At 38.1% G+C, this 15,704-nt stretch overlaps 1 protein-coding gene across 1 annotated transcript in view; it reads right to left on the bottom strand.

Annotated features, from left to right (window-relative positions):
• The window catches only part of EPB41L4A (erythrocyte membrane protein band 4.1 like 4A), a 295,867-nt gene that overhangs the window by 40,354 nt on the left and 239,809 nt on the right, over positions 1-15,704 (bottom strand). The window contains 3 exon segments of the mRNA XM_037801670.1: positions 7,437-7,550; positions 8,475-8,558; positions 11,070-11,160. Of these exon segments, the coding sequence (XP_037657598.1) occupies positions 7,437-7,550; positions 8,475-8,558; positions 11,070-11,160 (289 nt within the window).

Here is a 15,704-nt window from a genome sequence, read left to right on the forward strand (position 1 = left end):
CTTATATCAAATAACACAAGATAAATATGATGTTGTTCCTTATCTTTACATCAAATTTTTGGACAATTATTTAGTATAAGCACAACTATATAAATATCATTCACAGATGATTAAACAGTGTTCTAGGATTACAATTCCATACTTGCAAAGATTTTAAATTTTCCTAAAGATAAATGCCTCGTTTTCTATGTACTCATTACATGCTTAGTTTTGTTTGTGCTTATCACTAATTCTTCATCCAAACACTCTGTGAGAAATGCAAAACTCCTCTTATTCTGAACAAATACTCAGGTAATCTGCCAGTTCCATTTACATGCCTCCTGTGAGCTCACATCCGGATGATGGACTGTTTTCTAGTACTGCTGAAGAGATGTCATTTCCACTAACTCTCTTCACCGTGATCCAGGGAATTTCTTTTGCTTCTTTATGTGATGGATGACGTATTACTGGGTCTCATGCCTATTTGTTTTATTCCACCTTTTTCGTGGAGAATATCTTCTTCCAGTAGCTAACAGAGAAATTTGCATGGCAGGGACATTGTTTTTGAGACCTGGAATATCTGAAATGTCTTTATTCTACAGATACAATTATTGTTTATCTAAGCATAGAATCCTATATTGAAATTTTTTCCTTCAGAATTTTGAAGGCAATGCCCCATTACCTTCTTTCTCTGGTATTAAGCAATCTCACGACATTCTGATTTGTCACCTTTAGTGCATGAACTTTTTTCTCTCTTTATACCGATCCCTCCTGAAGTTTTTAAGACCCTCTCAAATCTATAATGTTCTCAAATTTCAAGATAATGGACCTTGGTAAGGACCTAATTTTTCAATCTATTGTGCTAGACAACTCTCAGCAGGTTCTCTCTATCTATAAAGTCACATCCTTCAGTTCTGGGGTATTTTCTTGTGTTATTTCTTCAAAAGTTTTCTCTCCTTCATTTTCTTCTCTTTTTTTCCCTAGAAAGTTCGTTAGTTGAATGTTTAATGTACAGGTTTGATAATTTCATCCTTATTTCCATGTATTCATTTTGTATTTTTTTGTTATATGTTGGGAAGATTTCCTTAACTTTATCTTCTAACCCTTTTATTATTTTAAAAATTCAACCACGCTCATTTAAAGTTCTAAGAACTCTTTCTTATCCTGTCTCCATTTTATGGAAATTCATTGACATATTTTTCCATTTTCTGAAAGTAATAATTATGTGTTTTTAGAAAATTTTCTGTTTCCTATATTGTCTCTGTTTCCTTTGTATTCCTTCCCTCTCCCCTCACCCTGCTGTTTGTTTCAGCCTTCAAAATAGAAACTGCCCTCAACTGCCAGGTGATCAATGGCTTTCTCTTCATATTTAATCATTAAGCACTAGAAAGCTTGGAAACCCTTTGGATGGTGCAGAGGATGGTAACTGACGGCTTCACTGTAAAGTAGGGCAAAGTAACGTGGGGCAGTCTCAGCTACCTCATCGGAAGATCCCTTGAAAGTTAGTATCTGCAGATCTTTTCTCTTCTACTTGTCCATTTCTTATAGCGGGAAGCTCTCATCTCCTACCTGGGTTATATAAACCTGGCTTCTAACATCTATGAATGAATAGAGAAGGCAGCCATTTAGGAAGCAGATTTTCACTCTTGATTTTTCTTCTGGCCACAATTTTCTGCCTCCTTTGCAAGCTAATTTTCTTCAACTAAGCCATTCAATACTGAAGTTTCTCACAGCTCCATCACTGGCTTCATCTTCACACTCTATCAATACTATACACCTAGACAGCCTCATCTATATTAAATATTTCTATTAGCATATTTAAGAAGATGGCTGGCAAATTCATATTTTAATCCAGACAGCTAATGTAGCTCCTGACTCAAATCTAACAACCCATTTGAAATCTGCTCTTGGACTTCTCAACTGTAACACAAATTCAACATATAAAATACCAAACTCACAGTTTTCCCTTTCAAGCCTGTAATGTCTTATTTTGGCACTTCACTTCTCAATCCATCAAAAGGTACAAGCCTGGGTTTCATTTCTGATATTGCCTCGACTTAAGCCCCCATTCCAATCCTTCAAGTCCTACTGGATTTAGCTCTTAATGGCTCTCAAAACCATCCACGCCCTTTCTATCTCCACATCACCACCTTGGTTCAAGCTCCCTTTCTATACTGCCAGAACTTCTAGGACAACCTGCTGCCTGGTCTCTCCATTTCCACCTCGCCCTTTTTCACCACTTCTCCACACAACAGAGTCATCTTTACACAATGCAAATTTGATTACAATACTGTATTACTGTTATAAGGACCAAAATCCTGAATAAGGCCTAAGTGGCCTGTAAGATCTGCCTCAATTTTCTCTCCAGGTTCTTTTTTTTTCTTCCAGTTTCCAAATGGTTATTTTATCAGATTGTTTGAACATTAAATTTATCCTTGTTTGCATTCCAAAAGAGTTACCTTAAATTGGCTGTTTTGCTTACTGTATATAGTTTTTTTTATTGTGTATTGTTTCCTAAACTCTTTGGCACAATTTTCTGGGGGCACTCAGACTGCCACGATACAAGTCAGGAGAGAGCTTTTCTTTTGTGCTGCCAATTCTGAGCTTTTAAATTTTGTTTTGTTTGGGTTGTGGCTTTTGTTTTTGAAGTCTGCATTCTTTATCTGTAACAATTGTGTCTTTATTTTTTCTATATACTCTAATACAGTTTTCCTTTTCTCCTCTCTCCCCCCCATTCTACTTTCACAGGTGAACCATATTATTAGGAAAGATGCTTTGATAAAAATACCAGGATGGGAGCTCTGACCTTTTGTCTGTGTTTTCCCTAAAACGTAATAATTAAAAAACAAAAACAAAAAACAAAAAAAAACCACCTTAAAACCTAAAGAGCATCTTTCCTTTCTTTCCTTTTTTTTTTTTTCACATCTCTTGTGCTGCATCAGTAGACAGAACTTCAGTTAGTTTTATGAAATGCAATATCTTCCCTCCCCCACTTTTTTTTCTGGGAAAAATAAACTGCAATGACTTGAAGTTGAGAAAGTGGATACCACCTCACTTACACACACTCATTCTCAGACTGAAAAGAATCCCTCACCCTCCTTTTAGCCAGCACGTGTACTGTACCGTGAGGCAAAGGCACACCAAAGGTGGGTTTGAGACCGAGGCTTCATCTTTCTTATCAGTAGCAAAGGCCAAGTGGCCTTTTACAGCAAAACACCACAGCTGAACCCAGTCCTCTCTCCTTTCCCAAACCAGTCATTCTACTCAATACTGGCCAAAAGACAGAAAAGCTAGTTCTAGCCTCTTCTGGGAAGAGACAGTTTTCTTTTTAAAGCAGGTAAATCCATCGTTTTTCTCTTTTCCAAGATGGCCAATGTTATGGCTTCCTATGAAGTCAGTGCTTACTTAGCTCACTAACAGCTCTGCTGGTGGTGGCTGCGGTTGCTGCGGTGGCAGGATTTTCAATGTGGTGTTTTCAAGCCTCACTCACTCATCTTCTCATTCCCAAACATTCAGCATCCATGCACATTCCTCACTTCTGGGTTTTTCAAAAGATTGGAGATTTCCAGTGGGGGTCTCAGGTTACCATCCAATGGTAACAGATCAAGCTTGGTTCTTCAGTTTCCTCAGTTCTTTTGTGGCCCAAGTAGCAAGGGTTTTTGCTTTGTTAGTTTTTGATCTTTGTCCTTCAGTTAACAGTTCATGGATCATAGGCCTAGCTTCTACTAATTTCAATACATCCTTCCCAAATGCTGTACATAAATCCCCTATCAGTCCAGCAGCACATGATATCATTCCATCTGTATGATCTTCATCTCCATCAATGTGGTCAATAAAAGACAATAAATTCTACTCTGGGTTGTACCAGCATCACATCTAGGTGTATGTTCTCCTGATCTCCCTTCAATCCCTGGACAATTCCGGTATAGACTTCCAAGCAGCCTTCCCTTAGCTCATTCAGATAATCCTCTCCAGGTTCATTTTTAACACATTTCTTTCCACTCTCCAAGCTTCACCAAAAATGACCTATTTTCCTTTTCATGAATGTTTCCTGCTCCCTTCTATCACAAGGCCTCTTGCTTGTGCTAGTCCCTTACTTGGAATAGTCTTTCCTTTCTTCGTGTCTACTTTTATCTTACCCAGCCTCAGGAAACCCAACTCTGACCTCCCTGACTTAGCAGCTCAGCAAAAACTTCCCTAATATTGCTGGTGATGCAGGTGTTTGCTTTGCAAAAATCTATCCAAGCATTTATACTTATAACATTGTATTTTTCTGTATACATGCTAGATTTCAATAAAAAGTTTTTAAAATCCCCGAGCACACTTAACTCTCCCTCATAAAACATACTGAGGTCATAATTGCACACATATTTGTGTGGCTCATGTATTTCTCCCTCAACAGATTATAAACTCCCAAAGGACAGGGACTTTACCCACTGCTGTCTAGCACAATGGCTGACATACAGAATATTTTTTTAGTGTAAAGATGAAAGCTGAGGAACAAGCATAAATTACACTTCCAGAAAGTATGTTGGTTTTCTTTTTCTGGAACACAAATGTTTAAATAACCAGGTTTCAGGGTCTCCATGAACCTTGAAAATTATATGCAAATTTTGATGTGTGTTTAAATATATACAATTCTCCCTGGGAATTAATCTGCCATTTCATCAGATTCTCAGAGGGTTCTATTACCCAAAAAGGTTAAGGATCACTGTTCTAGACTTGGCCAGAATTCATCCCATGACAACTGGCAAAACAGGAAATTTTAGTATTGTTTGCAAAATGTGATCCCTTGGCACCCATAGCAAAATAGAATTTTCTATTATTAAATTTAAATCCCTAATACTCTTCCATCCAGATGATAAATCTTGGTTTTAGATAGCAGAGTTGATACAGCTATGTAGGAATTTGTGCTAAAGGGCAAGGCAAATATGTGGGAAGATAAAATTGACAAGGACAGGGACATTTATGGTAGAAAGAAAAGAGAAGAATGTGACTTAGCTCTTCAATGCCTACATAGTCTCCTCAAAATACACATGCCTAATAAGAAACCTTTCAAGTGACACACAGAACTAGACAGAAGGCCCTATCGATGCTCAGGCAAAAAGATTCTCTTCCTGGTAAATCAAAATAATCTTTCCTCTGGACTGTGACCACAAAAAGGACCCTGTGTTCATCCACCACAATTACTTCTCTGTGTTTCACAGGAAGCCAGCAAAAAACGTATCTCAATGAAGAAGTCTATAAGCTGGGATTTGGGAATGTACATGCTCTAAACTATTTTGAACAATTAATTTTGGGGGAAAGGTCATGTAAATTGTGGTATATTTTAGCAAAACTTGTTAAATTCCTTTTAATATTTATTAAAATGAAAATAACTACTCAACATGTGTAATTATTTAGGGAGTGCTGACAAATTGCACCAATAATTATAGATGAAAAACATACAAAAATCTATTTAACAATAATAAATACAGCACCAAGTTCCTAATATATTTACTTCCCCCATCTCCCCTACCTCCTTCCCCTCAATGCAGATCCACACACAAAAATGCACGTTAAAGAATTTTGTTGTGGTGCTGCTTTGGCTATAAGTGTTGTCCAAGTTCCCAAGGAGAAAACCCATTAAGGCCCCAGTGTAGGGAAAGAGTACAGGTTATCTTTCCCCCTGCCTTATTTAAATGTGATTTCATTATCCCTATCTTTTTCAGATATGTGGACAGACTTGGATTCAAATCCCATAAGTGTCTCAAAGGACAAGCTACTGTAATAACCCTGAACCTCAGTTTTCTCACCTGTGAAAGTGAGATAATAAGGCTGGACCAGGCATTTTCCACTGGTACTCAGCGCCACAATGACCTTTCCATAATCTCCCCTGTACTGCCAAGACCGGAAGCCTCTGGCTAGAGAGGCAACTGGTAAGATCCACTCGGTAAGGTTTCACTTGGTAAATATGCAGGAGAAAAGGGGAAGTGATTGTGCTTTTGGCAGCACCCACAGCATCAATTCCCACGCTTCTGAGAAATGGCAGTTCCAGCAGCTTTAGCTACAGTGGTGGTGCCTCTAGTAGTGGTGGCAAGAGTGGTTCCTGCCTGGCACCCTGGTGCTGCTATAGCAATGTGCAGCAGTAAGTGCAGGCTCAGGAGTTCCAGCTCAAAGGTGGAGGCAGCAGCAGCTTTCAGCTCCGTGGGGTAAGCCACTCTCTGCCTTGTGTTCTTCAACCCTTATCGACCCTTTCACACCAATTCCCTGCATTAATCCCTCTCTGCTTGAAATGCCTAGTGACTGAAAGATACAAATGCCAATTCTCATAAGGTCATCATAAGGAGTAAATGAGATAACAGGTATCAAGCACTTTGTTCAAATCCCAAGCAAATGCCAACTATCATTTCATTATCCTATCTAATCACTGTTGGTCATGATCTTGCCTCCCCTTCTCAGTCCCACCACTCGAAGGTGATGTAGACTTTTCTTCACCATCAAAGGCTCTCAGTAAAGCTGGACCTGGTTTGAGAAGATTGAGGAACAAGGCTCTGGACAATGGATGGAAGGAAGGGTCAGGAACTGAGAATGAAGAAGGAGGATCAGGAGGTAAGAAGAAGGGCACAGAAGAGAGAAGGGCTTCTACTTCCCAAACCCACTGTATATATAAAAAGAAGCATACTGGGTCATGGTGGAAGGAACTTAAAGTAATTATAAAAGTCACTTAAAAATACCAATTATATGGTTCCCAAAGTAAAACAGCCCCTATCATGTAGGAGAGAAATGAACTGCACTGGTAAGTCATTTCTAGGTCTTCTCCGGGTCCCGTCACAATCGCCTAGCCTGCTCCACAGGGAAAGCCTAAAGCTCACAGATATAAAACTATTTTAATTAAGCGTATACACACACAAATGTAATCACACAAACTTAATCTGACCTGTTAGGGGAAAATGCAACAGGATTCATTTTCTCTGTGCTTTGAGAGGGTTTCACTCATGCTTATGCAACAGTATCAGTCCAAAGAGCAGAACACTCAGCCCTAGCCAAGAAGCCTTATTTTTAAACCAAGTTCTCTCCCCCTAGGTAGAAACACTTAATGTAGTTAATATACTACATTAACATATATTATGCTACATATCGTCTAAGTATATAATAAATAAATGATACGACATATATTTATAGATTATGTAACATACATTTATATTTTTTAACTTATTAATCTTAATTAATAATATAGAAAGCAAGTTCTTATCAGTATTTCATAAGATTATTGTTTAAAAATCTGGCTGTTTAGGAGATGTGCCTCAGAATCCCTAGCTTATTTTACTTCAAAAGAATAAGCTTCCCATTGTCTTAGGGAGACAAACAGTGATGATGTTATGTTATTAGAGTCTTATACCATAATATTATAAAAGTGTGAATAGGACCAAAGCTTCTGTTGAAAATTAAAAACAGAGGGGCTATGGTCAGTGTACCTTCTCCTCATTGGCTGTACAGAGTCATTGTCACTTCCACAGGAGGGGTTTCGTCGACGCGTGTAGGGGAACTTTGGTGATTTACTGCGATCATTGGGAGAGTTGAAGAGTCCACTGGAGCGAAACAAGAATGGTTAATAACTGCCTGCCGAGGGCCTGGAGGAGCAAACATCCGAACCCTGATTAGAGAAGCATCAGTAATTGCACATTTGGTCTTTTCAGGAGCACACAAAGATCTCTTTACTGACAAAATTTATCGCAAGTAAAAAAGAGCAAGTCTTTACAGGAATGGATTTGTGTCACTGGATCTCAGTAGTTAAGAAATGAGCAACCATAAATGATAATATCAACAACAATTCACATTTATGATGAGCCTACCACTTTCTAGAAACTGAGCAAAAGTCTTTTATATTCATTATCTTAGCAAATCTTCACTCTACCCCTATGTGTTTAGGTACAATTGTTAGACCCACTGAACAGAAAAGGAAGCAGAAAGACAAGATGTTTAACTAAATGGCCCACATAAAATAGCTACAAAGTGGTAGAGCCGGAATTTGATCCCCAGGGCAGTCATTCCAGAGACCACACCTAGAACCTGCATAATTATATAACCAATGCGCTATGATGCAGGTCTGCTGTTGGGCTGGCAGTTGTGAACAGAAAGGAACTAAATATTTTTAGGTACAAGGGTCTTTTAGAATCACTATTCATCAGCTATAATTTTCAACTAAAATTTTTACAAGAACAACGAATGGGAAAAATTATCATTACTATGTCATTTGCAGTTTTCAGAAATCCATTTTCTTACTCTAAACCATCTTTGTGACCTTTCAGGCAGTTTCTTAGTTTTTCCCTCTGTCCTTTCTAGGATAAAGTTTTACATTAGGACTCATTCTGTTATTTCTACTTCAGATTTCCACCATTCACACTGTCTACTTCTAGCTATAACCAGCCACACAGCAGCTGGTTCCTTTATTCAATGAACTGCAACTGGGAACCCCTTTGCTACTGTTCTCCTTTATGAAAACAATGATTCACCTCTGAGGGCTGTTTTCTTCCCACGGCGCATGGGATTTGCTTCTTTGGGTATCAGGGCTGTTTTCATTCTTTGTTTTCTTAAAGCTTTAATTAAAAAGAAAAGAAACATAGAAAATAAATTAACTTGAAAATAGAAGGACGTTCACTCATATTTATTTCTTCAATAAAAATTATTTAACAAATTTTAAAATGTTTTTTGTTTTAATTTTTTAATTTATCCATGACTCAACCCCTAAAAATATGAGGTGGCTGCATAAAAAATTATGTCTGTAGCAAGTGTCTTTGGGTCTTTTTTTTCCTCCGCTTTCTTTCATGTTCTACCACTTTAAATCAACAAATTCCAGATCATCAATTGTTAAGAAACTTTCAAGAGAGTCTACCGACAGCATAGGAAGCAACGGCAACAGCTGAGCCAAAAAAAGAAGAAAGCATACAAGGAAGGAAATCAGAGGTTTCTGGGCTCATGGGGCTGGCTCATTCTTTTCTGCAGTGGTCAGAGAACCCTGGCTCTGGACCTAAATCTGAGCAGGTCGGTCAGCTCCAGGCAGGTTCAGGCTACCCAAGCTGACCTTCCCTAGCTTCCGCCATATCTTGGCATCATCCTTTCAAATGAGAATGACTTTGAAATGCTATTTCCTGACCTGGTATCATCTTTCTGCCCTAAGAACATAAGCTATATCTGAGTTATTATTCAATCCCACAAACTGTTTTAAAAACACATGGAGACAAAGGGACTCATCAGAATCCTTCAGCCACCAGTGGGGGTGGGGAATGTGTCACCTCTCACCCTCCCTGGAGTCTTAGCTTCAGGAAAAGACACAGCTACTTAACTTAATCCACTTTTAACCCTGGCTTTTTGAGGAATCCTCTATATAATTGTCCTAGAATTAGATCATGGCAGGGTTCTTTATAACAGCCAACAAGGAGAAGAGAGAAAAAAATGGCAAGGTCATTTCAAAAAAAAAGAAAATAATCTTGCACCCTAGCATACTATACCCATACAGGGATTAATATGAAGCCTACAAAATCATATATTTAACAAAGACATATAACTCACAGCATTAGTATATAGCAGGTAGATTTTCTATATGAACAACGTATTATTTTTATAAAGGTTTAAAAACTTTTGCGACCAAATTCCCAAAGTAAAAGCTTACTTTTGAAGTGAGGAAAAATAATACGGTAGATATTTAATATGACAATAAAAGGCATGTGTGTGTTTGTGTTTAATCGGAGAGAGAAAGTGAGGATAATAGAAAAGGGACATTGGGAAAGAAATAGGGAGATGAAAGGGGAATAGGGAAAGTAGGTGAAAATTCAAGAATAATGAAATCCTGGCTGGCAAATTAATTGCACTCACTCTCTAAGCTATTTCTCATTTGGAGCTTGAGTGGGGAATTTTGGTGGACCTTCAGGTATCAGTGCTATTGGCAGGACTGCAATTGCAAAGGGAACTGGGCATCTTCTGTACATGCTGAAAAAGGCTTGGGATCTGAACTTCATGGAAGATTACTGTTCTTATGTTGGACTTACCCTGAACATGCAGATTGAACTGACACTCTCTTATCCACAGCTGTGAGTGTGGCTAAGGGTAGCATAGTAAACTAAAGTATATACAAAGGCAAAGAACTAATCATTCCAAAACAAGGTTTTGTAAAGGGAGTGTCCTAGTAGGAACAAAAGAAACATAGGCAAAACCCTGGGGAAAACATTACAACTCTAGGAATACTCGTATTTTAGAAATATTTTTCTGCAAAATAAGCTATATTTCTCAAAGTAGCCACAATCCAGCTGAATGAAGACACCACTACTTACTAACAAGAAATTAACCAAATGATCTAAGATGTCGTTCAAGGTTACATATTTCTGATTGCTTGAACTTCTCCATGATGTAGAGAACAATCTCTACAGTGAAAGTGAGCCAAAGAAAGATGCTCATTGTATGTCTATAATGCTGTTTCATAAACATAATTGGAGAAAGGAAAAAATGACACTGAAATAGTTCCTTAACAGAGAACAAAGAGGACCTTTCAGGGAAATAATCCATGTAGTACATTAAGAGAAGGTTCTTCCACTGGGGAATGCTGCTGGGAAAACTGATGCAGAGCACCACGACAACACTTCATACATATGCAATCACTGACTTCTGAAGCTTTGATGCTTCTAAATTCTATAAACCCTTTCTTCAGGGTCACAATTCACTGCACCAGTATAATGAACACAGTACATTAAACATGAATATCATCCACCTTATTTCATATGTCCCTCTGAATTGGTGATTATGTCATTCCATTTAAAAAAAAAATCACTTGGAATTTTCACTTTGCTGCCAGGGAGGAAGACCAAAGACTATCTGTGATTTCACCATGTTGTGACAGCAAGAGCATTTCCTCTCAAATGAGAGTGGAAGGTCCTGATGTTTTATATTTTACTTGCATCTTAAAGTATTCTTTGACTCTTAGACTACTTACTGGAACCCGCTGATCAAAAGTAATAGTTAACTATCAAAGTGAAAAGATTCTTAATCTTGCTAACAGGAAAAATCATTTTTCTGACAGCATATAGTTGGGTGTTTCTCCAGTTGACTGCACTCACCTTTTTACTGGTGAAGGGGCAATAATTTTAGTTGTTCCTTCATTTCCTCCATTTTCCAGGTTTGCAGTTACCCGATTTATGCTGTTTGATCCTAGTAGGAAAGTGGGGGAAGGAAAGATGTAAGGAAGAAGGGAGACAGAGATCAGCAAAACACAAAGAAGAATTTTAAAATGCAATTTCAGGGACATCTTGGCACGTTTTATTGATAAATTAGAATTCCAAATCAATAAGGACATGTACTAAACTTTCAACATAATAATGTCCCAGGAGGCCTATGCTGTGAAACCACTTTGAAATAGGACCCTTTGCAACATTAGGAGTTATTTAAGTCCCCACAACATGGTCAATCTTTACTTTAGAGTATTAAAATAAGATTCTAAATATTTAGTACCATACACTGGAATATAAAAAAATTATAATGTGTAGAAGTTACCATTTCTAGGCAGGTCATGATAGCCACCATTTAAAATGAAACCAAACAAAAAAAAGTATTTCAAATCTGAAAATATCCCAACTCACAATGTAAGTGGCAAGAGTAATATGGAGTGACGTGTATTCCTCAAACACAAGAAGAGTTCTCAAATGTATTTTTTATGCAAACATCCCTCAAAGCCTAAACTGAATTTTAAAGCACTTTTATTCCACGGATGTACACTCGTGCTTGCTGAACCAGCAGAGGGAGCCCGCAGCTGACACACTGTTGGAAATCATGATCAAAGTCAAGGCAGCGAGGTGCCTAGACCCTGTGGGAGATCTGGCTCCCATTCACAGGCAGAGGCTGATCAGCTTGCAGGAGTGAGAAATGTGGATACCGACGGCAATTCTTTTCAAGTGTCACTGTACCTCTCTCTCTAGGGGGAGGAGCTTTGATGAGCTGGAGGAATCTATCTGTTTGGCTGTGGGCATACAGGTATGTTCCTCAAAAACACAGCTTGCAGGGGTATGCCCATGGAGTCCTTGAATCCAAAGCATAATCGCTGCTGCCGCTGAGAGTTTCAAGTAATGGAGATAAGTTTGTAACACTAATAAGAGCTAACATTTAGTAAGTACTATGTGTCAGGTGCTGCTTCCAGCGCTTAATATGTATTTACTCATGTGATCCTCAAAATAATCCTACTGAACATATACTAATATTGTCCCATTTAAAGATAAGAAAAATGGGCCTTTCTCAAGGTCCCGCAGCCCATGAGTCTGACTCCAGAGACTAAGTGCTAACCACCACATACTCTGCCTTCCATAACCGCCATCTGAGCCCCACCCACATACGGTTCAAAAGACTGTCCAAATGGGATACCCACTTCAGTGCCAATTGAGAGAGACAGGAGGGCAAGTGAAAGGCATGTGCAATGAGGAGACCATTCAATAATTAAAGAAGAATCCCCTCTCCAGGTCAACTGAGGAACATTTGCACACCACCAAAATTGACAATTTTCCTCTAGAGTAGTTATAGACATATTTGGCTACCCATCTGGAAATTCTAACATTAATAAATATATCTTGGACAAAGAAAACAAACAATGGTTTCAAATATGAATTCCAAAAACTATTATTCTAAGAAACTTGACACAACTCAACATCTGAATGTTGGTCCTATTTGAGAATCCTGAAATGAAAAGGTGAGTCTGAAGATACACATAGCACTAAAGGTAAGCTCGTGTTGGTGGCAGTATTAATCACTGATCTACATCCAGAATCCAGGCGTTGGAAAGACTGTTGGGGCTGCCACAGTAAATTTCTCTAGGTGTGATAAATGGGACCCTTCCAATTTCCCTGAACTAACTCCAACTTGCTTTCAAACATTGCAGCACCTGCTCGTTGTCTACTTGGCTATGGCCAATAATAAAATCTTAAGAGCAGACTCTCAAAATTGCAGATTTGGTAATTCCACATGTGGAATTCTCAATGGTAAGGCCCTGGAACAGTGGCAGGAGGGCCTAATTCACTTGTGCCCCAGGCAACAGGTGTGCCCCAATATTAATATTTTAACTGCTCCTATTAAGCTTTATTTAAATGTGGTATTATCCTCCACAAGTATTACTAATTTACAATATAAATGAAAGGGACCTTCTTTGCCTAGGGCTGTTTCCCAGGCTTTAATGGAGGTGGGGGAGAAGGGGCAGAGGGACCAATACCCAGTGCCAATGACACCAATCAAAAAAGCTCTGCATAAAGGGAAATGTTAGGTTGCATATATGGTACTAGAATAAAAAAAAATTTTTAATTCATGAAACTGCACATCACAAACAGTGAATGCTAAGTTAAACCATGGACTATAGTTAATAGTTCAATTATAAAAATGTGCTTTCGAAAATAGTAACAAATGTACCACACCAATGCAAGGTGTTAATCATATGGTGGAATACGGGAATCCTGTATTTTATGCATGATTGTTCAATAAACCCACCACTTCTCTAAATTAAAAAAAAAACAAAAAAGCATTGCATAAAGGTGACCATTATGTTAACCAAGGCCCTGATCAACAAGCTGAAGAATAGCCTAGGTTTGCTCCAACAGCATCTGTATAGACTGATTAGTCTTTTCTTAGTGGAGGTTGCTTAATCACTTTCGCCTAGTTCACCTCCATTCTAATGTTCCAAATAAATAAACAGACAAAAACTGAAGCATATTTTAAAATAGCAAAATTGCAAACTGTGCATCTATTTTTCCTTAAAAAAAAAAAAGACAATATTTGGTTATTCAAAATACCCAAATCATTATTTTTTAAGATGAAACAGTATCTGGAGAGTTTTCCAAAAAAAATTTGAGAAGTATCATGTGCACGTTCTCTCCCAGACACATACAAACAGTATAGCCATGTGTGCCAGTTTGAATGTATTATGTCCCCCAAATGCCGTTATCTTTGATGTAATCTTGTGTGGGCAGACCTATCAGTGTTAATTAGATTGACATTCTTTGAGTGTTTCCATGGAGATGCACCCCACCCAACTGTGGGTGATGACTCTGACTGAATAATTTCCATGGAGGTGTTGGCCCGCCCACTGGGTGGGTCTGAATTAAATTACTGGAGCACTATATAAGATCAGACAGAAGGAGCGAGCTTACCACAGCCAAGAGGGACACTTTGAAGAAAGCATAGGAGCTGCAGATGAGAGACAGTTTGAAGATGGCCGTTGAAAGCAGACTCTTGCTCCAGAGAAGCTAAGAGAGGACAAATACCCCAAGTGCAACTAAGAGTGACATTTTTGAGGAACTGTAGCCTAGAAAGGATCGTCCTGGAAGAAAGCCATTTTGAAACCAGAACTTTGGAGCAGATGCCAGCCACGTGCCTTCCCAGCTAACAGAGGTTCTCCGGACACCACTGGCCATCCTCCAGTGAAGGTACCCGATTGCTGATGTGTTACCTTGGACACTTTATGGCCTTAAGACTGTAACTGTGTAACCAAATAAACCCCGTTTTATAAAAGCCAATCCATCTCTGGTGTTTTGCATTCCGGCAGCATTAGCAAACTAGAACACCATGCTTTATCAAAATAATTGTTCTACTGTCAGGACTCTTTCGCTAAATCCACAGTCATATAATTCTCAGATGCACAGCATAAATGAGATAAGGTATTGTCAGTAATAAAATCCAATTCAAGGTTCTTCTATATTCAAAACGGTGAACTACCAACTAAAAGATCTGTTCGACTGTACTCTATAATGTGAACTGGACAAGTCTTACCAGGAAAACAAGAAAGACTACAGGGCTGAGAAAATATTTAAAAGCATTAACTTATGGGGGTGCTTCTTGAGTATCCATTCATATAATATTCATATGCTAATTATAAATTATTCTTTTCTATTCATGCATGCAGGGCTCTTAAAAAGCTCTAACTGGCAACATTTATTAACTTACTAAATATGCAGTTAAAAGTAATAACTATACTTTTAAAACACTATATTTTAACTTTCTCCCTAATTAGTTCAAATTAGTGAGGTTTTACCATAGTACCATTTGAGAAGACAGCTAAGCAATTCAGTAAAGCCAGCTTTGTACTGATTACTGGTATCTACAAAGATGAGAAATGTGGACTGTGCATTGTACATTGTTTAGGTTTATTGACTCTATTTTTTGCTGGCACTGGTAACTCAGTTTTCCTTCAAACTTTTTCTGTTCTAATCTACCACCTTTCAAATCTTTCCCTCTACATTAGCTCTGACTCCTGAGCTAGAGATAAGTGATCTGACAGAGCCATCATACTAAAGGGCTCCTATCTTCATGTATTATGTGCTACAGAATAGTTCCATTTTAAAGGGGAGTAAAAGGAGAGGTCAAATATTAACTAAACTAACTGATAACAATGGAATTTCAGGCATTGCTCAACAAGATATTTTGAGATTGGAGAAACCTTTTTCCTTCACTTCTTTTTTCACTGTAAATTATACATACATCTACACACATATGAACTGCTTAACAAACAGTTATAAAGTGAACTGGCATTTAACCAACACCCACTTCAAGAAATAAAACACTGGGGACAATTTTCCTAAGCTACACAAATTGCCTGATATGGGGTATCACTTTATCTTTTCAATAAAGCTAAACAAATGTTTTCTGTCTAAACTATCTATAAATATGAATTATTATACATACATTTCACAATATATTTATAATATATACAACATAAATTATTA

This window comes from Choloepus didactylus, chromosome 13, assembly GCF_015220235.1.
Source record: "Choloepus didactylus isolate mChoDid1 chromosome 13, mChoDid1.pri, whole genome shotgun sequence".
NCBI lineage: Eukaryota > Metazoa > Chordata > Mammalia > Pilosa > Megalonychidae > Choloepus > Choloepus didactylus.